The sequence below is a fragment of the Herpailurus yagouaroundi genome, unplaced genomic scaffold, assembly GCF_014898765.1.
Source record: "Herpailurus yagouaroundi ecotype Mexico unplaced genomic scaffold, PumYag 222, whole genome shotgun sequence".
Classification (NCBI taxonomy): Eukaryota; Metazoa; Chordata; class Mammalia; order Carnivora; family Felidae; genus Herpailurus; species Herpailurus yagouaroundi.
Window position 1 is genome coordinate 10,099,560 of NW_024412453.1, and position 19,638 is coordinate 10,119,197.

General features: G+C 46.7%; 1 protein-coding gene across 3 annotated transcripts in view; it reads left to right on the forward strand.

The window, feature by feature from the left end:
* Positions 1 to 19,638, forward strand: part of TXNDC11 (thioredoxin domain containing 11) — a 60,290-nt gene that overhangs the window by 24,657 nt on the left and 15,995 nt on the right. For 2 of the 3 annotated variants that reach the window (XM_040459024.1, XM_040459025.1), the window contains 2 exons: positions 16,197 to 16,309; positions 18,378 to 18,578. In XM_040459024.1, coding sequence (XP_040314958.1) covers positions 16,197 to 16,309; positions 18,378 to 18,578 — 314 coding nt within the window. Of the gene's footprint in view, positions 1 to 5,707; positions 5,733 to 16,196; positions 16,310 to 18,377; positions 18,579 to 19,638 lie in introns of those variants that run through there. The other variant, XM_040459026.1, reaches the window with a different exon arrangement.

The following is a 19,638-nucleotide window of genomic DNA, read 5'->3' on the forward strand; positions in this document are numbered from 1 at the left end:
TTTTATTAAATGGTTACACTGTTTTGTGTTGTATTGGCACACAAAATACCATGCTGTTTCAAATAGAGTCTCCTAGATGTTTAGCTTTTTAAAAACGTGGCTTGGTCATCCTGTGTCTGCAAGTCCGTGTTTTGTACTTGAGAGTTGATAGCATAACATTTTTTTGAGTGTGTAGGTACAAGGTTTGGTCAGAGTTTTTAGTGGTTGTATTATTGCCAGTTGGATGTAGCATGATTTAGGAATATGTTTCCTTCAGGAAGTGTTTTTACAAGTAGGAAGGTCATACCACATTATAGCCTAAGCCTGCTGACAGTTTCACTATTCTCAAATTTATTTATCTACCTACCTACCTGCTTACCTACCTATCTATTCTTTTACTTGGTGGAATCCTCTCTTATTTGAGGTCCCTATTTGTAAAGTTAAACATTGTATCCTGGCCATCTTTTCACATTGCCCATGTTCTTCCTCTGTTACAGTCACAACCTCCTTTCAGTTCTCTGTCCGGTACACTTTGTTCTGCTCCCTTGTCTCTGTCTCCTTTGCTACCACTCTGGTCCAGGCCCCTTCCCCCGCCCCCTGGACTAGACCATTGGGCCCTTAACTGGTCTCCGCTCCTGCCCTCTCTTCCTCACATGGGAGTCTGTTCTCCCCGGCCTCTCGGGCCCAGCTCCCCACACAGCAGACCCCCTGTTCACCCTTCGGGGTCCAGTTCAAACACCCCACACTTTCCCCCCATCTCATTTGGCTACCCGCTTGGTTTCTTTCATAGTGCCGGACATGGTTTGTGTTTATGTATGAAGTTGTGAGATTTGTGTAACGTCTGTCTTCCTCCCCAGACCGTGAGACTTCTGAGGGTAGGGCCTGTGTGTCTTTGGTTTAGTGTTCTTTCTTCAGCATCTGGCACATCGTGGGGTTTCAGTTGCTTTTTGCTGAGTGACGAGACTGATAGTTATGTCATCTTTCCCCCAGTAAATCAACCGAAAACACGTAACTGTCCTTCTGTTACTGGGGTATTAAATTGCCTCAACATTTTGGGGGGGGGGGGGGGCGGGAATTAGAATAGTAGAGTATTAATACTTTGAACAATCGTATGACTGGCCATTTTAAGATACACACTGCCTTAAGGTTTTGTGCACAGAGAATGTACTGTTTTCATGTTTTTCATCTTGGGCGACACTGCAAGAGGAAATTAAGCCATCACATGAGTATGTGTCTGTCCACTTGAAAGATTCCGAGCTGCACAGATTCAGGTGACTGAGAAGACTTAGTGAGTGAAAGTTTGAATTTTGGAAGCAACATACTGCCAAAATAAAAAAGCTTAAGAAGCAGATCCTCAAAAATGTTCTTAGAATTGAAAGCTCTTCAGAGGTCCCAACTGAAAATTGTACGTGTAAGGCTAATCTACAGTCATTCCCGGAAATGATGGTAGCATCCAAGTTCTGAGTTGAAGAGGGTGTTTCTAGATCATGGATGGATGTTTTATTATCCAGTTAGCTTATATTATGTGCTAATGATTCATCTTAAGTTAGTTTGTCATTCAGAGGTTTCCAAAATAGGACTTCTTTTTTGGAAAAACCTTTCTAAGTAAAGAGAGTAACTTTTCGCCTGTGTTTTCTTTTTGTTTTCTAAGCCAAGGAGGGTGATACATGGCTAAAAACTACTCAAAGGGACAAAAACGAACCTCTTTGGCCAAATCACTAATATCGACAAATGATTACATGACGTTTCTTCTCAGAATAAATCCAGTCAGATTACCTTTACTTGCGACTCTAGTTGGGTCTGGTAAAACCCTCTTGCGTGTGAACTTTGCGAGAGCTGAGATTCATTCTAATTCATCGTTTTTCACCTCTCACTTAAGGTGAACGAACCATTTTTAGAAGCAAAAGACAAATTTGGAATGATCCCTTTCCATAATCTGTGCCCTAAAAGAAATCTTGCCTTGAGCGTCTGGTTTGTTTTCTATGTTGCTTTCTCATACCCAGCGGTTACATGGTGTTTTACTTTTAATAGTAGGTGTTCGGTAAGAGAGACATGGCCCGCTGGTTGTGTGTTTTGTTGTCGTTGTTGTTTTATGTTATAGTTTGAAATGTAAATTTTAGGGCAGGGCTGTGTTTAGATTGTGTCCACAGATTGAGGCCTAACACACATTTGCCACACTCAACGCTTGATTGTAGAGAGCTCAACCAAGGAAGCGTTTAGACTGTTGCAGTAGAAAGCACATGTCCGGGCGCAGTGCACGGGTGTTCCCGAAATGCACACACCTTTCCTTTGCCTCAGTCTTTTTGTAACTGTCTTAGAAACAGCCAGGACTCTGACATTTGTCTCGAAGCTAGCCGGCCGGCCATCGCTGTCCAAGGATTTGGAGAATGTCCTGTATGTGAAGCCTCATGCCTCGGTGCTGGGAGAGTGCTAAGAGTACACGCCTGCCTCAGGAATGTAGGCGTTCAGTTGTGAGATCTGGTTCCGTGGTACTTTGCTGTTCTCTTAAGTTGTGTTGTTTTTTTTTTTTTTAATGTTTTTATTTACGTTTGAGAGAGAGACAGAGAGAGAGCACGAGCTGGGGAGGGGCAGACACAGAATCGGAAGCAGTCTCCAGGCTCCGAGCTGTCAGCACAGAGCCCGACATGGGGCTGGATCCCACGAACCCCACGGTCATGACCCGAGCTGAAGTGTGATGCTTAACCGACTGAGCCACCCAGGCGCCCCTTTGCTGTTCTCTTAAAACCGTTTGTGTAATGTTTGATAGTTTTACACGTTATTATAAGGGAAATAGGGAATACTGGCTTTCCACCTGACCACTTAATATTGACTGCTTTCTCTTGTCGTTTTAACTGTTTCCGCTCGTCTCAATTATCCAGGCCTTTGCTTCACCGGCTAATCTCAAGTCTTGGTGTTGATTCCGGTTTTCCTCATCCTGACGATGCCTGGCTTTATCACAGAGGGTTTTCTTCTGTGTCCCTGGGTCTATTTCTTTGTTTTCTCTTGGTCTGGATCCCTCTTTTTGTATGAGTAAATACAGTTTCATTTCTTGCTTTGTAAGTTACTACCTGGTAAAGTCAGGACTTCACTTCCTCTGGTTCTGGTGTCCCTTGGAATCTTCTTCTTGTTCTTTTTTTTTTTTTTTCTTTAATTTATTTTTATTTATTTTGAGAGAGAGAGAGACAGTGCAAGTTGGGTAGGGGCAGAGAGCGAGGCAGACAGAATCCCAAGCAGGCTTCCTGCTGCCAGCGCAGAGTGCGACATAGAGCTTGAACTCCCGAAACTGTGAGATTGTGACCTGAGCCAAAACCAAGAATGGACGCTTAACCGACTGAGCCATGGTTCAGGTGTCCCTAGAATCTTCTTTTAAATTCATCCGTGCATCTCGCTGGATTTTGGTTGTAATTGTATAAAGGTATAAATTGACTTAGAGGCGAGGGCCACGTTCATAATATTTGGCTTCCCTTTTTCTAAAAGGATCACAGCATGATTATTCATTTATTCAAACCTTTTTGTTTTTTATAATAGGCCTTAGGCATTCCTCATTAATGTTTAATCATTTCTGAGTGCTGAGTGATTGATGACTTGTGGGCCAGCAGTCTGTGTGTGTTTCAGGATTTGGAGGGAAACCAGTCTCATACAGTTCTCCACGCTCCCCAGACCGCAAAGCCTCTTCGAACCATTTCACACTTGATCTTGGCAGGCAGGCTTTCTTCTTTTGCCCAAAGAAAATTTGGTAGAAGGGTCAGTGTTTTTAAGTTGCTTACTTGATTTGTTTCCCATCTTATGATTATTTCATTATTTGCTATAAGACTGTTCTGGTACAATGTTGTTATAGTTTGCTTTGATTCAGTGACTTTCTGAAAAGAAAATTAGCAACCAGTTTCGATCCTGGTTTTCATTTGGCCTCTACAAAAGGGCTGCGGCGTCGGTGAGTGAGGGAAGCCGTGGCCTGGGCGCCCACACTGCCTGGTCCTTACCTTTTGTCCGCCACGGACGGGATCTGTAAACTTGAACGAAACATTTAACTTTTCTTTGAGTTTGTCTGATATTGGAGAAGGTGAGGAGAAGAGTAAAGCATGCTTTATAAGGCCACGTCATGTGTGCAATACCTTGTGAGTAAGATCATAGCCCTAATGTCTGTAGTAGCTTCATGAGAAAGCCAGCTGGTGGAAAGGGCTTAAAATAAGTATTGGGTCTGTTTCCTTGGCTGATCCCTCCACCAGGTATCGTGTACCCTGACTGACTAATGAACGGACAGGCCTTCCTTTGCTTGTAGCTTCTCCTTGAGCGGCCTGGTGTTCTCCCTGTGGGAGCGACTGCAGCCCTCTCCCACCAGGATTTGAGTTGCTTTGTTCAGATAGTATTTCGATCGAGTGTCTTGAGGCCAGGGTTTTGTCCTCCCCTCCTCCAGCTTCAGCACCCTGCTTGACCAGTGTTGTCGTGGAAAGGTTGAACGAATGGCTCTAATACAGGGCACTGTACCTTGAAATTGCTCAAGTGAGTGATTTGAACAATGAGATGTAAAGTCACCTTGGGCCCCTCCCCCCACCTCTCCTCATGCCTAGACTTTTGGGTTCCTGAGCCCAGGGTGTAGGCAGTGGTCACAGCTGGACTGGGTGCACCCCTGCCTGATGCATTCTTCTTAATGCTTTCTTTCCACTGACTTTTCACAGTCCCCTGACACATGAATTGAACTGAAATTCACATGGTACTTAAATGTTACCTTGAGAATACACTAAACCATGAATTTAGGATGTCCTTTCTACTTTCTTCTGCCACCGTTCGGAATTCCTAAACATATATGACTAGGGAACCTTTGGGAAATAACTGTTGTAATGAATTTTTTTACAGAGGAATTTATTAAAGGAGGGTTTTTTTTTGTTTATTTTTCAGAGAGAGAGAGCGCACGAATGCACAAGCAGGGGAGGGGCAGAGAGAGAGGGAGACACAGAATCTGAAGCAGGCTCCAGGCTCTGGGCTGTCAGCATAGAGTCTGATGGGGGATTCAAACCCAAAAACCATGAGATCGTGACCTGAGCTGAAGTCGGACGCTTAATGCAACTGAACCACCCAGGTGCTCCATATTAGAGTAAGGACTTCAAATTCCAGTGTAGGGTCCCTCTACTCCACCAGGGGGCGCCAGATTAAGCTGTGATTTGCTGGTTGAATTGGGTCAAGGCACAGAAAAAATGGTCTCCTCCATATCCTTATTCATGAATAAAGCTAATTTTTTTGGAGCACTTTTCTGTTAGATTCTGAAATTTTTTACAACATCAAGAAGTCTGAAGGGTAGGGTTTTCTTGTTCTGTGACAGATATTCTCAAAGGTATAGAAAAAACGAGGGACTGATTTCTTAGGCAGCGTTGATTCTGAGGTTCCTTTTTTTTTCCTGGGTTCCTGGGTCTGACTCTTGGGAGTTTGGATCAGGCATTGGGTTTAACGATTCTCGCTCGTGAATGAAACAGGTTCTAGGGTCAGTTGGATTTCTTGGATGATCTCACTCATTGTCACTGTACTCACTCATAGAGGGAAATCTTTTCCTAAGTATCGCCCTGTGTTCTGAGGCCCTCTGGGTACTGATTAGTGCACGTTAGAATAAGCGTGTTAGAAATTCCATACTTTTTGTTCCTGTACTTAAAACTGCTTTTTTTCTTTGGTGCCGTTATTTTAGCAAGGATGTCATTATATTTCACAGGAGATGCTTTTATTCCCATTCTGACTTCTCTCTTAAGCCTTGTGAATGCTGCTAGGTAAGAATTAAGGCCAAAAGCAGACCTCCCCGCACTCTAAGGTTCAGAAGCTTGACTAACTCAACAAACATTTGAGATCTGTGCTCCAAGCGTAAAGATGAATAAATCCAGTACCTGTCAGTACCGCCAGATAGTGTGGTGGGCAGGTAGGGTCGCCTACAGTGTGAGTCCAGGGATGGGTGTGTGACAGGTTGTTGGAGCGTGGAGGCGGGACATCAACATCAGGTCGCGGAAAGCTGCTCAGAGGGGATGGTCCTGGGGCGGGAAGGGTTTCCCAGGAGAGTGCGTTGTCAGCCTTCAGGTGAGCGTGTTGGAAACTAGAGAGAAGATGGAGGGGTGGGGGAAAGCAGAAGGTGTGCAGGAAGCTGAGGAGCAAATTTGGTCATCTGTAGTTATTTTGATTCCTTGAACCCATATAGGAATATAGATATTTTGGTTTTTTGGATTCCTTGTGTTTTAAAAATAGCATCATCTTCATTTTCTAATTGTTTTCTGATGTTTTCTACCTTTTGAAGGTTGTCCTATTTCTACCTATTTGAAGGTGTGTGGGGGGGGGGGGGGAAGAGAGAGAGAATCCTATTTCTTCAAGGTTTTGGTTTGCTCGTTTGATGTTTTTTGTTTTTGAAGCTGGAGTAAGACTCCAAAGAACCAAAAACATTAAAATCCTGAAAAACTCTCAGGGATCCTCTATAATGAAGTCACAAGCTTATAGTGAAATAACTCAGTGCAGACAGACCCATTTGCAGTCTCTACTTGACCACTTTTGATGTAGAGTTGAGTAGGTAAGCTGATGCTGGGCTGAGCCCTTCCCTGAGTCAAGCCCTTTCTCTGGATGAGCCAGTCTTCACTGCCAGTCTCTGAAGGAGGAGCTGTGACTGTCTCAGGTGGGGAACAGGCTCTCAGGAGGTTGTTAACGCCCTGGAGGCCACTGCGATGGGCAGAATAATGCCCCCCCAAAGATACCCACGCCGTAATCACCACGGCCTGTGAGTATGGTACCTTACATGGCAAGCAGGAGCCCAAGTTGCTAATCAGCTGACCTTGATTATCTGGATTATCTGAGTGGGCCCAGTGTAATCAGGAGGATCCTTGAAATTGGAATTGAGAAGCAGGGGCACCTGGGTGGCTCAGTCGGTTAAGTGTCTGACTCTTAGTTTCGGGTCAGGTCCTGGACTTGCAGTTTGTGAGTTTGAGCCCCACGTCGGACTCTGTGCTGACAGTGCAGAGCCTGCTTGGCATTCTCTCCCTCCCCGCGCTGCCCCCCCACCCCCCGCCTGCCCGCCCTAAACCACTCTCTCTCAAATAAATGAACTTAAAAAAAAGTTGGAATTGAGAGCCAAAGAATAGTGTCAAAGTGATGCAATTTGAGAAGGACTTGTCCTGCCGCCCCTGACTTTGAAGCTGGGAGGGGCCACGAGCCAAGGAGCGCAGGGGGTCCGCCGGAAGCTGGAAAGGGCAGGACCTGGGTTCTCCTCCCCTGGAGCCTCCCGAAGGGGCATGCCCTGCTGACCCCGTGATGTTAGGCCAGTGAGGCCCGTTTTGGGCTTCTGGCCTCCAGAACCGTGAGATTAATTTGTGTCCTTTTATGTCTTTTAATCTCCTGAATCTGTGCAACTTTGTTACGGTGGAGGGAGCTGACTCGGTCACGAAGCAGTGCACGGGGAGCTGAGGTAGGAAGCCAGGATCCCGTTCCTCCCATTTACTGTCGTGCTGTCCTGGGATGAGGAGGATGACCCAGTATGGTGTTTCCCGCCTCCTGGCCTTTGCCCCTGACGCTGCTTTACTGGAAGCCCTTTCCCTAGTTAACATCCGCCTTTCTGGTTTCTCCAGGCCTACCTCAAGGCCTGTGGCATTTATAAACACTGCCTTGCTAGCGTTACGTCTGGCACGTTAGGGACATGAAGTGGAGACGTGCATCCCACCAGCCCCCTTCCTGGACCTCGTGCTGCACTAGTTGGCCGTGTTCCCACTCAGCAGCTGGCATTGTTTTCTAATGTTCCCTTGAGCTTTCTTAGTGTCTTCCCAGCACAAAGTTCCCATAGGCCCAGACTGAGTCTCCTCATAAGTCATTTTAGTGGCAGGTGCCCTGTGGGACCACAGACTACCCGGTCCTTCCTTCCAGCTGGTCTTCCATCTGTAAGATGCCCTGGTTGCATTGGGCCTTGGCCTGTTTTTGGAAGCTTGGGAGCTAAGAATTGTTTTTATATCGGGGAAGGGTTGTTGGTGAGAAAAAAAATAAAAGGAGGTGTGACCCCTAAGAGCAGCCTAAATGGGGTTGGAGGAGGGATTTGTAACCGAGTGGGTTTCTTTTGTGAAGTCTTTTCTTCTCTGAAGGTGTAAAAACAGAAAGGAATTTAAGTGCAGTACGCACAAGGAAGGTATTTGAATTGATCGTTGTAATGTGCTTTGGTTAAATGGGGACGGAGGGGGTGCGGGTGTCAGTTCACGGTCATGTCAGTGCACATGACGTGTGTATCGCTGCATTTTGTGTTCCCCTGAATGCATTTGGAGGTACGTTTCTGTCCTCCCTAATTCAAGAGAAAGAAGTCACAGTGAAAGAGTTCCGTATTTACTTAGCACTCAGCAGTGTCATGGCAAGCCCTGGAATGCGCGTGTTGTCATCTCGGGCACCCAGTGCCAGATTAATTTCTAGATGATTGCTTTGTGCCTTATATTGACTTTTGAAAATACACACATCTCAAAGTGACATTTCTAGGGACAAAATGCAAGTAATAGCTTTAGTTCGTTATGTTGAAAACAAACATTTCTGTGATCTATTACATTTCTTTGAAGGTTTTTTGCATTTGCATGAATGTTTTATTGGAAATGTGGGAAATCATCCATTGAAAAATTATGAATCACTGTGTAAATGCTGAATGACGGGAGGGGAGTGGTTATTCCTTTTAATATAATCCCATTTCCCTTTTTTGTGCCTTGTCTAAAACCTTGGAAAGCAGAAGGTAATAGAAATGGCAAAGTATGGAGTAAAACGAGAATCGTTCCCAGGGTGGAAGGTTCCGTGATGCAGGTTTGCCTTTTGGGATGTCACTGTTGCCCAGAGTACAGACTGGAGACCTGTTTTCCCAGGGGGTCCGTGGCCTCCTAACTATGCTGATGGAAAGACTTGATCCAGTGGGATTAAAGTAGCATGCTTTATTTGTTAGCAGTTCTCTTTAGGAGTATTTTTCTTGACCTAATACTGTTTTGCTCCACGATCCCTGAGAGATTAGTTCACACAGATGTCTCCTGGATAGCACATGGCCCGTCCTGATGTCAAAGTTTCTGCACTGCTCAGCTCCAGTGTTGCTGCGCATTCTTTCAGTGTATCTTTGGAGGCCTTACTCTGCAGTGCACCAGGTGCTGTTAGCTCTAGGCTTCTGAGAGAATTTCACAAGCTCAGTGGTTTTATACCTAGAGTCAAGATCTGGAGACCCACCTTTTCCTTCCTGAAGGAGAGATAGGGACACACACTACTAAAAATGAAAATAATTGGGGCATCTGGGTGATTCGGTGAAATGTCCGATTCTTGATTTCGGCTCAGGTTTGTGGGTTCAAGCCATGCATCGGGTTCTGCCCTGACAGTGTGGAGCCTTCTTGGGCTTCTCTCTCTGCCTCTGATTCTCTCTCACTCACTCAAGAATAAATAAACTTAACAAAGTTTAAAAGTAATCATTCTCTGCTGTTGGAGGGGTTTTTGTGGGGGAAAAAGTGTGAGAAATATTCTTAGGTCTCCTTCCCAGATCATTGCCCATCATTAAGACTTACTGGTGCCAGGGTGGCTCAGTCGGTTGAGCGTCTGACTCTTGATTTTGACTCAGGTCATGATCCCAGGGTCATTGGGATAGAGCCCTGTGTCGGGCTTCGTGCTGAGCGTAGACCCTGCTTAAGATTCTCTCTCTCCCCCTCCCCCCGTCTCCCCCACTTACATGCATGAGCTCACTCTCTCTTAAAAAAAAAAAAAAAAAAAAGACTTGCTGCTAGATTTATTATCTCAGCCTAATTTTCTTCCTGAGTTTATATGAATCTCACTTTTTCATGATTACCACTGTGGCATAGTCCAATAGAAATGTAACATAAACCACATAGATATTTTTAAATTTACCTGTGGCTGCATTAAAAGTTGAAAAGAGGGGCACCTAGGTGGCTCAGTCAGTTAAGTTAGGTGGCCAGCTTCTGCTCAGGTCATGATCTCGCAGTTAATGGGTTTGAGCCCCGTCAGGCTCTGTGCAGACAGCTTGGAGTCTGGAGCCTGCCTTGAATTCTGTGTCTCTGCCCTTTTCCCCCTCATGCTCTGTTTCTGAAAAAATGAAGAAAAACATTTAAAAAAATTTTTTTTAAGTTAAGAAACTGGTAAAAATAACTTCTATCTATAAAATAATACATTTTGTTTAGCCCAGTGTATTCAGGTTATTGCCATTTCAACAGGCGGTCAGTATAAAAACTATTGAGATATTTTTTTTTTTCAACGTTTTATTTTATTTTATTTTTGGGACAGAGAGAGACAGAGCATGAACGGGGGAGGGGCAGAGAGGGAGGGAGACACAGAATCGGAAACAGGCTCCAGGCTCTGAGCCATCAGCCCAGAGCCCGACGCGGGGCTCGAACTCACGAACCGCGAGATCGTGACCTGGTTGAAGTCGGACGCTTAACCAACTGCGCCACCCAGGCGCCCCTATTGAGATATTTTATAGATACTTTTTGAACCAAGTCTCTTATGCTTTTACACTTAACAGCATGTCTCAATTCAGGTGCTGAATTTTCATTGGAAACACCTGATCTTTGTTTAGATTACATAAAAATTACAGTGGAAAAAGAGGTATACCCTCAAGTTGTTTTATATATACTTCAGAGTTGTCCAGGGACTGAGTTGAGTGTCGCTTTAAAATTAATTAAGATCAAGTAGAGATAAAAATTGAGTCCCTTACTTGCTCATGTTGCAAGTGCTTGTTAGTGTAGCGGCTCCCATATAAGACTGTGCAGCTGTGGACAGAGGCCTCTGACCCCAGTGTCCCAGCGTGACGCAAATTTTTCTTGAGCTATTGAGTCCCCTGCGAGCACATCCCCGAGGTAAATGTGTCAGATTTGTGCTCCCGGCTACCTGTCATTGCTGAGTGTGAGTTGTATAATGTTCCTTCAGGCAAATGTACTATTAATTTTGAAACCGTCAAAACTCTGTCCTCTTTGCTAACAAAAGAAACTATTGTTACTCTTTCTGGAATGGTTGAGAATTTTAACATTTTTGCCTCCACGAGGTAGTTCTTGCCTCGGTGTGTATGTGCTTTACCCCAGTACCAAACTGAAGCTTTAATATTAAAAATTGAATTTAAGTCATGTGGTTTTAAGTAAAATAAAGTACTTTGATGTTAAAACAGTATGCAAAAGCCCCAAAACAAAAATCTTGATGTAAACCAGAGATCCCAAATGAGCCAGATGGATCCGAGTAGAAACCAGACGGACTTTCAGATTCTCGCATCCTCAGCGCGTCCTTGGTGGCTGACGCGAGGTAAATGGTGACCGTGGAAGGTGGAAGGCACTAGAAGGTCAGCAGAAGCCATTCTAGGGGGGAGTAGTGGGGGAAGCAGGGGTGGAGCTTTCCATCAGCGGCACAGAAGCAGCCCAGCCCCAGAAGATCGCAAGGGCGGTTTGCCTAAGCGCCAAAAGTAGAGGCCCGATGATCGGATCCAAGTGAGACCATTTGTTACCGAGTGCACGCCAGCCGTGATGTGGCGCAGGGGGCCCAGATGGTGGCCGTGTGTGCTGTGGGCCTCGCAGCCGAGGGACCCGGGGCCAGGGGCTCAGCGCCTTTTGTAGCAAGCGATGGATGCGTATCGCCAGTCTTCACGCGGTGGCCACCTTGACCCGCGTAGTTGCCTGAGGGACTGGCTGCAGGAGCTGCTCAGCGACCACTGCTTTTGCCCAGACGTTCTTTCCTGGTCTTGCTGTATCTTGCAGTGGTCTCTGTGACACCTTTCACTGGGTGGTGAAGAGACTTTACATTTTTAAAAATTAATTGAATATGATCATGTTATGTCATTGTTTGACCTTTTGGTGGAGGAGGGGAGAGCATTATTCTGAACTTATTTACTTAATTAAGTTTTTTTATGTTTATTTATTTTGAGAGAGAGCGTGCATGTGTGCAAGCAAGCAGGGGACGGGCAGGGAGAGAGGGAGAGAGAATCCCAAGCAGGCTCCATGCTGTCATCACAGAGCCCAACTTTGGGCTCGATCCCCTCAACTGTGAGATATGACCTGGGCCAAAGTCAGACATTTCACCGACTGAACCACCTCGGAACCCCTGAAATTACTCACTTTATAAATGACAGAGATTCCCTACTGTAGAAAGCCTTGGGGCCCTGCTTAACAGAAAATGTTCTGGGCATAGAGATAAGAAGTGTTATTTTTTTGTGTCTTTCTTACGCTATAAACTTCCCCTGCTAATTCAAGTACTCCTTGTACACATGAGAGTGCAAATTTAAGCTGCTTCTTCTAGCAAGATTTCCGCTATATGCAGGAACTTAAAATAGACGTGTGATTTTCGTAGATCTCTCTATGTGTGAAAAATAAAATTATGAAATTGTGATCTGTTTGGACGTGCGAGAATCTGCTGTGTGCAGGCAGGCAGGCTGTCCTTTCTTTTTAGTGCAGTTAAACAGGTTTTTGAATGGGCCTTTTCAACTTACGGGGCAGGCTGTCCCTTAGGATTCCTCTGCTCCAATAAACCATGTTGCTGACATTGGCAGACTTTCCAATGAACTTCGTCACTGGCTGCCTCCTTCCTTTCCTTCTTGTCTTCTTGGCTGTGGGCATCCACCAAGATTTAGCCTTCTCCTAGAGGGTGGCGTCTTCCATCAGTTCATACCCTCTCTTATGTCCTGCTTTTTCTTCTGACAGATTGGCATCTGAACTTATCTGCTGTGCCATTTTTCAAAATTCTGATTTTGAGCCAGTTTTGTACTTGTAGAAAAGTTGCAGAAATAGGACAGGGAGTTCCTCAAATTTCTACCTTCACCTCGCTTCCCCCCTTGTTCACATATTATGTAACCATTTGTTATAAAGGTGCTTGGGCCAGAATTAAGAACGTAACGTTGGTATGGTTATTATTATTATTATTATGTTTTTTTATTCAAAAAAAATTTTTAATGTTTATTTTTGAGAAAGAGAACGCGCGCAAGCAGGGGAGGAGCAGAGACAGAGGGAGACACAGACTCCGAAAGTAGGCTCCAGGCTCTGAGCTGTCAGCGTAGAGCCCGACACGGGGATCGAGCCCACAAACCATGAGATCCTGACCTGAGCCGAAGTCCAACACTTAACCGACTGAGCCACCCAGGCCACCCAGTATCATTGACTGAAGCGCAGAGCTCATTTGCATTTTTCCCATGTTTTCACTGATGCTTCTTTTCTGTTCCAGTATCCAATCTTGGATCCCACATCACTTTTAATTCTTTTTTCTCCGTCTCCTCCAACCTGTGACATCTCCTTAGTCTTTCCTTGTCTTGTATGACCTTGACACTTTTCAGGGATAGTGGTCATTGTTTATTTTGTTGCTCAGATAGTTGCAGGTTCCACCTTTAGGAGTGTCTTGGGTTCGCTCCTGTGTCCTTTGAACAAGTTTCATTCTTTTTATGAGCACATCTTTATCGTGACACAAAACGTTTCAATCTGCTTTTGTACTCTCCTTGCCTCAGCTCTGGAATTAGCTTCTTCTTCAGGGAGCCCTGGTTTCTTTTATTGAAGAATGGCATTTAGAAACCAAGATCTGGGCGTTGGGTGTGCTCTTTGGTATGAGGTATCATAACTTTTAGGGCTTTTGAGCAGGTAGAGCTAGGACGTCTATTTATTTATACCCACATGTATGTATATGTTTGTAGTTCTGTTTCTGTTACGTGTGTGTGTGCGCGCGTGTATGTGTGAAAAGCTGTAAGTTTATCAAAATTCCTTCTGATTCCAGTCTCACACCAGAGTAGAGTGCTCTGCCGTTAATGTCGAACTTCGTCCACCCACCCTGAGAATCCTGGCTCTCAGTCGTCTTTAGATTTACAGTGCTTGGTCAGGACACTGTGTCAGTGACTTCTTAACTGTCCACCCCTACCCCCTCCACCATGGAGTGGCAGTTACGTTTATTTGTTAGTGCTCGTATTCCACATTGGGCTCCCGCACGTAGTGGTCGATTTAATGATTTTTGTTTCTGAGGATGTGAAGGGTGAACCATGCTCTGGTTCCAAGGGTCCGATACACAAAGGTCTCTGAGCAGGACCAGGCTGCCTCACCCCTGTTCTCCGGAACCCATTTCCTTTCCTTTCCCGTCCTGGCCCCCCTTCCTTCCACACATAACCAATCTCTGTCACTTGTGACTTATTCTTTTGGTGTTTCTTTGGTTTTGTGCCGTTTTATGTTTTTGTTATTATTTTTTAACGTTGGTTTATTTTTTAGAGAGAGTGCACGTGCAAGTGGGGGAGGGGCAGAGAGGGAGGGACAGGATCTGAAGCAGGCTCTGCACCCACAGCAGAGAGCCTGGCGCGGGGCTCGAACTCACGGGCCATGAGATCATGACCTGAGCTGAAGTCGGACGCTCAACCGACTGAGCCACCCAGGCGCCCCGGTTTTGTGCTATTTTAAACTCCTCAGATTTGGGGGAAAGATAGATGGTCCAACGTGGCCTCAGAGATCGCTGTTCCTGCTTCCTCCCTGCTGGTCGCACCTTGTCTGAGGGGAAGAGGGCACCTCTGCCAGGGAGTGGGGTTAAGCTGGAAGCTTGGTGTGGTCAGTACCTTAATATTTTTATATTTTGGCTGCTTGGGTATAACTTGGTAACATTTACAGTTAAACCAGTGTCTTACTTCACATCTAATAAAGCAGAAAGGGGATAGGAAAGAATGTACCTTTTCCTACATCGTCTTATCCGCTAGCTCTCCACGAATACTAGATATTGTAGTCAATTTTTAGGCACACAAATGCTGTGTGTACTCCTTGAGGGAAAGAAAGCTTATACTTTCTTTGATCTCTCCCCCCCCACCCCCCACCCCTGGCCACAACTATTTTTCTTACTTTTTGGAGGCTTTATACTTTTCTGAACACATGTGCCTGTAAGAAACAAATGTATATTGTTCCATCAGGTGTGAGTTATTTTTTGTATTCTGAGAGAGAGACAGCACAAGTGGGGGAGGGGCAGAGAAGGAGGGAGAGAATCCCCAGGAGGCTCCGCGCGGCCAGCGCCGAGCCCAAAGTGGGGCTCGATCTCACGAATCATGAGATCATGACCTGAGCCGAAACCAAGAGTCAGACGCTTAACCAACCGAGCCAACCTTTTAAATGAAGAGGTGTACTTTATCTTTCTTCAGCTTGCTTTTTCACTCACATATGGCTTTAAAAAATGTTCGCATTGTGTGGACAGCCCTGCCCCATTGTTTTTCACATCTGCAGAGTCCTTCCTGGTGACTGTCCTTCGTGTGCCTCTTGGTGCACGTGTGCGGAGAAGCAGTAGGGCTGCAGCCTGTGTCCGCACATCCCTGTGACAGGTGCAGCTGCTTGTGCTCCCGAGCAGCTGCCGTGTCACCGTTTCCCACCAGCGTTGTATCCGAGTATCATCTCTCTACTGCCCACCGTGCTTGGTACTTCCTGTTGTCTCAAGTTTGGGGCAGTTGGAGGGGAAAAGGGGGTATTTTGTTCTAATGGGCTTTCCTCTGAAATAGGGAAGTTGAGTGTGTCTTCATGTACTTCTAAGCCTTTTACATTTTTTCCTTCGGTTTGCCAATTTTTAATTGCTTTCTTCTTATTATTAATTTGTAGGAGTTCTTTGTTCATGCTAGGTTCATTCATTTAACCCATATGTTTTGAGCTCTTAATATGCCTAGACACCACTACAGGTACTGGGGTAATAGCTATAAACAAGATTCCTAATTTCACATAAGTTCCGAGGAAGCTGGACTGAAGAAGAGAAAAATAAATCAACCAGTTTCTGTAGATGTTAATAAGTGCTATAAAAAAATGGAGTACTGGTAGAGCATCTACGTGAGTCGGGGAGGAAGCCCCAGTTTTCCATTACGGACTTCATCCTCTAAATGTTTGCATTGAGGCGGGGTGGTCAGGGAAGGCTTCTCGGAGCAGGTGGGGCTGGAGTTGACATCTGAATGATGAGAGGCCAGCCGTGGAAGTCTCCAGACAGAGCATCATGTGCCTGGGCTCTCCAGTGGGGCTAATGAGTGAGGGGAACCAGGTAGCCGGCGATGAGATCAGGTCGTCGCAGGGAGACAGCGTGCGGGTGATGATCAGAGACGTTACTCAGGAGTAGACGTGAGGTCTGTTTCTGGAGGAGATTTCTCCAGCTCCTCCTCCTCCTCTTCTAGGCTAGGTGACCAGAAAGAGCTTTGCTCTGGGGAATTTGTGCGTCAAGACTTGATGATTGGGTTTTGTGGTGGTTTTAAGGCATAGGCTTTTTCTTTAATAAAGGAAAATTTTCTGTTTCAGATTACCTAGGAACAGTACGATTTGGGGTTATCACAAATAAACATCTTGCGAAACTGGTATCCTTAGTACACTCTGGAAGTGTGTATTTACATAGACATTTCAACACATCACTTGTAAGTATTTTGAAATCACATTTATATTAGTGCAGTGGTTCTTAACCTTATTTAGGTCACAGACTTCTTTGAGAATTGGATAAAATCTCTGGGCACTCTCCCTAGGAAAGCGAACATGATTTTATATGCAAATTTAGGGTTTCTGCAACCCCACTCTGGAGCCCTTGTCCCCACTTACGAACCCAGGCATTAGAGGGCTCTCGAATGTAACATCGAGAAATTCTTTGTTTATATTCTTTGGTTTGGGCCTGGCCTCATTAGTTTTCCTCCTTGGATGCAACTGCAGGCGTAATCTGTTGGAGAACTGTTGCTCTGGGCCCATGTCCTCAGAGGTTAAGCTTCCATCAGGCGACGATGTTGGTTGTTCATTTGTGCCATTGGTCAGGAGTAGTAACATGATACGCTTTTCTCCTTAGCTGATGAAATGGGTTTTGAAGTTCTTGTTAAGTCACAGTGAGAAGTTGATGGCTTCTCACCCGAGAGCGCCTCAGTTCTCCATTGCCGTCTTTGTTCCCTGATTTCACTTGCTTTTTTGCTGGACCAGCCCCAACTCAGCTCTTTCTAAGCTTTTGACCTGTATGTATCCTGCTTAGTCGTGTGCCTCTGCTTAATTTATTGTCGCATCCTCAGTCCCATCACCGAGAGTTTATTTTTCTTAAGTATTTTCTGTCTCTGACTGCATTGACAGTGTCACTGATGGACAGGTGGAGTGAAGGCCAGTGTCTCTGTACCCTCTGTACGCAGTCCGTTGAACCTGCGCTCCCCTTAGCCCAGCGTGCAAGTCTTATGCCTCTGGGGGCGCCTTTAGGCCCTCTCCAGGGTGCCCCCTTGGTGGCCAGTCCCCCTGGCTTCTGCAGGTCCCTCATAGCCCAGATGCTGTGCTTTATTTCTTGTAGTTCCTGTTCCCAGAGTCCAGTGTATTTTTGTGTTTTCCAAATAGAAATGCGTGTGTGACGTTTGGATATGGTTTTTCAACCTCCCGCCGTCCCACTTGGAGCGTCACTGTGGTGGTGGTTTCTCTCCCGCTCTCCTCGTGCCTCTGTCTAAGCTTCTGACTTGCTCTGCTTTCGCTGTGTGCCCTTCTTCTCCATCCTCCTCGTAGAGCCAGCACAGGGCGGGTACATTCACAGGGGAGGGCGCTGAGCAAGGAACTTAAAAGAGAGAAGAGAAGGTAGGGCTGTGAGAACGGCGCTGGCAGATCCAGTGGGTTTTACCGATCAGGTTTGTAGTCTCTTAAGGTTGGTTGGTTGGTTGAACAGCAGACTTCCTCTTATCAGATGAAGTATTCCTGGGACACCGGTTTTCTAAAATAGCCATGGACGTCTTTGTCACGAGGCAAAGTCTCTGCTTTGGAGAGTACAAAATATCTTGTTTCGTGGAACCCTCCAAAGCGCTTTTTTGGGGGGGCAGTTTTGTTTGAAACCCAGTGATTCATCTCGTTGGAATTTCAGAAATAATTTTACGTTGATGTTCTCTGGTTGTTTCAGAAAAAAAAAAGCAAAAAATCTAAGTGTCTCTTTGCTTCCTTCCATACACGTTAAGTGTGATCTGTGGCCCGATACAAGTTCTAGGTCATTCACAGATTCGTTCAAGTATTTGTTCTTCTAGTCCCTGGGGGGTACAGGTGACCAGAACAGATGCAAGCCTCTGCCCGAGTGGAGGGTCTGCTCCCGCCCTACGAGCCGATTTTCGAGGAAGCAGTGTAAAAATCTAAAGGCTCCTTGACTTGATAATTTCTCTGATTGATCCACTGATGCTTCTATAAGAACCCAGTCAAATGAAATAGGTCCCCTTGGCCAGGGCAGAAGAGGTCCTTGTTGCCAGAGGCAGACAGGGAGAGTTCTTTGCTCATGGCTGGGTCTGTCTGAAGGGAGCAGGAGGCATCTGTGATGGGAGTCACTTCTCGCAGCCACTTTTTGCTTTTCCCAAGCACTTGGTAGGCGCCGCTGCGTCTGGAGGAGCGGGGGCAGGTCCCGTCCCCGCATCTCCCGTCTGCCCCCGGGCAGTGGTGGGGCGGTGGGGGCCACCGGGGGCCGGCCCCGCGTCTACCCTGTGTCGCCCTCCGCAGGTCTTTCCCAGGGAGGCCGTCAACTACACGGCGGAGAACATCCACAAGTGGGCCCTGGAGAACCGAGAGGCGCTCCTCCGCTGGTTGCGTCCACACGGCGGCAAGAGCCTCCTGCTGAACAACGAGCTGAAGAAGGGCCCGGCGCTGCTTGTGTTTCTGCCTTTCAACCCTTTAGCTGAAAGCCACCCTTTAATAGATGAGGTAAGAGTCGTCATGTTCAAAGATACCCACCCTGTCAGGAGCAGGAGAACCTCGTGAACTTGGACGTCTCGCTCCACGTTCCACATTCCCAGGGTTCTCCGCGTTTCCGTGGCGATACTCCCTCCGTCCGTCCGTGCCCAGGACAGGGTCCGCCGCAGCGTCTGTGGCCACACCGACAGCTGCTCGGGTCTGGGGGAGTCGGCGGGGACAGCCACACCGAACCGTGCCTGGCCGGGGAAGGACCAGGTGTCGCTCTTCTGTGATGACCGGTTCAGGGAGTGGGATAGAGGGGCTGGCCAGCAGCACGGGCGGGTGTGGCCTCGGGGATGCCCGACCGCAAGCCCTGGCCGTCCTCAGCCGGCAGCCCGAGTGGAGTGGTGACACTGGCCCCCTTGTTTCTCTGAGCCTTTCCTGTCGCGTGGGCAACCAGAGCGGTTCCCAGAGACAGCCGCTGTCAGGAGTCCCTGCCCCTCCTCCTGCCTCTCTGGTTTCGTCTCGAGCTCTCACTCTCTCTGGATGTCAGTTTATTTTCTACATGGGTCATTTGGAGGCACTTAGAGAGAGTAATGACAATAACCGGGGAGCGCCTGGGATTGCTAAATTGGATTTACTGGGGGGTTTTATTTTTTCCTTCCCTCAAGGATCCCTTCATTGGCCAGAACCAATTTCAGACAGCCAGTGTGGCCCTGGCGGGGCTAACCAGACACCGCCTCTCCCTGAGCCCTTCCACGTGAGCCTGATGGTCTGCCTGGAGGCGACGGCGAGATGGGGTTCTTGCCCAGCTAGACCCCTGACTTTGCCACTCTGGGGGCCTCTTTTTTTTTTTTTTTTTTTTTTTTTAATTTTTTTTTTCCCAACGTTTATTCATTTTTGGGACAGAGAGAGACAGAGCATGAATGGGGGAGGGGCAGAGAGAGAGGGAGACACAGAATCGGAAACAGGCTCCAGGCTCTGAGCCATCAGCCCAGAGCCCGACACGGGGCCCGAACTCACGGACCACGAGATCGTGACCTGGCTGAAGTCGGACGCTTAACCGACTGCGCCTGGGTGGCGCAGTCGG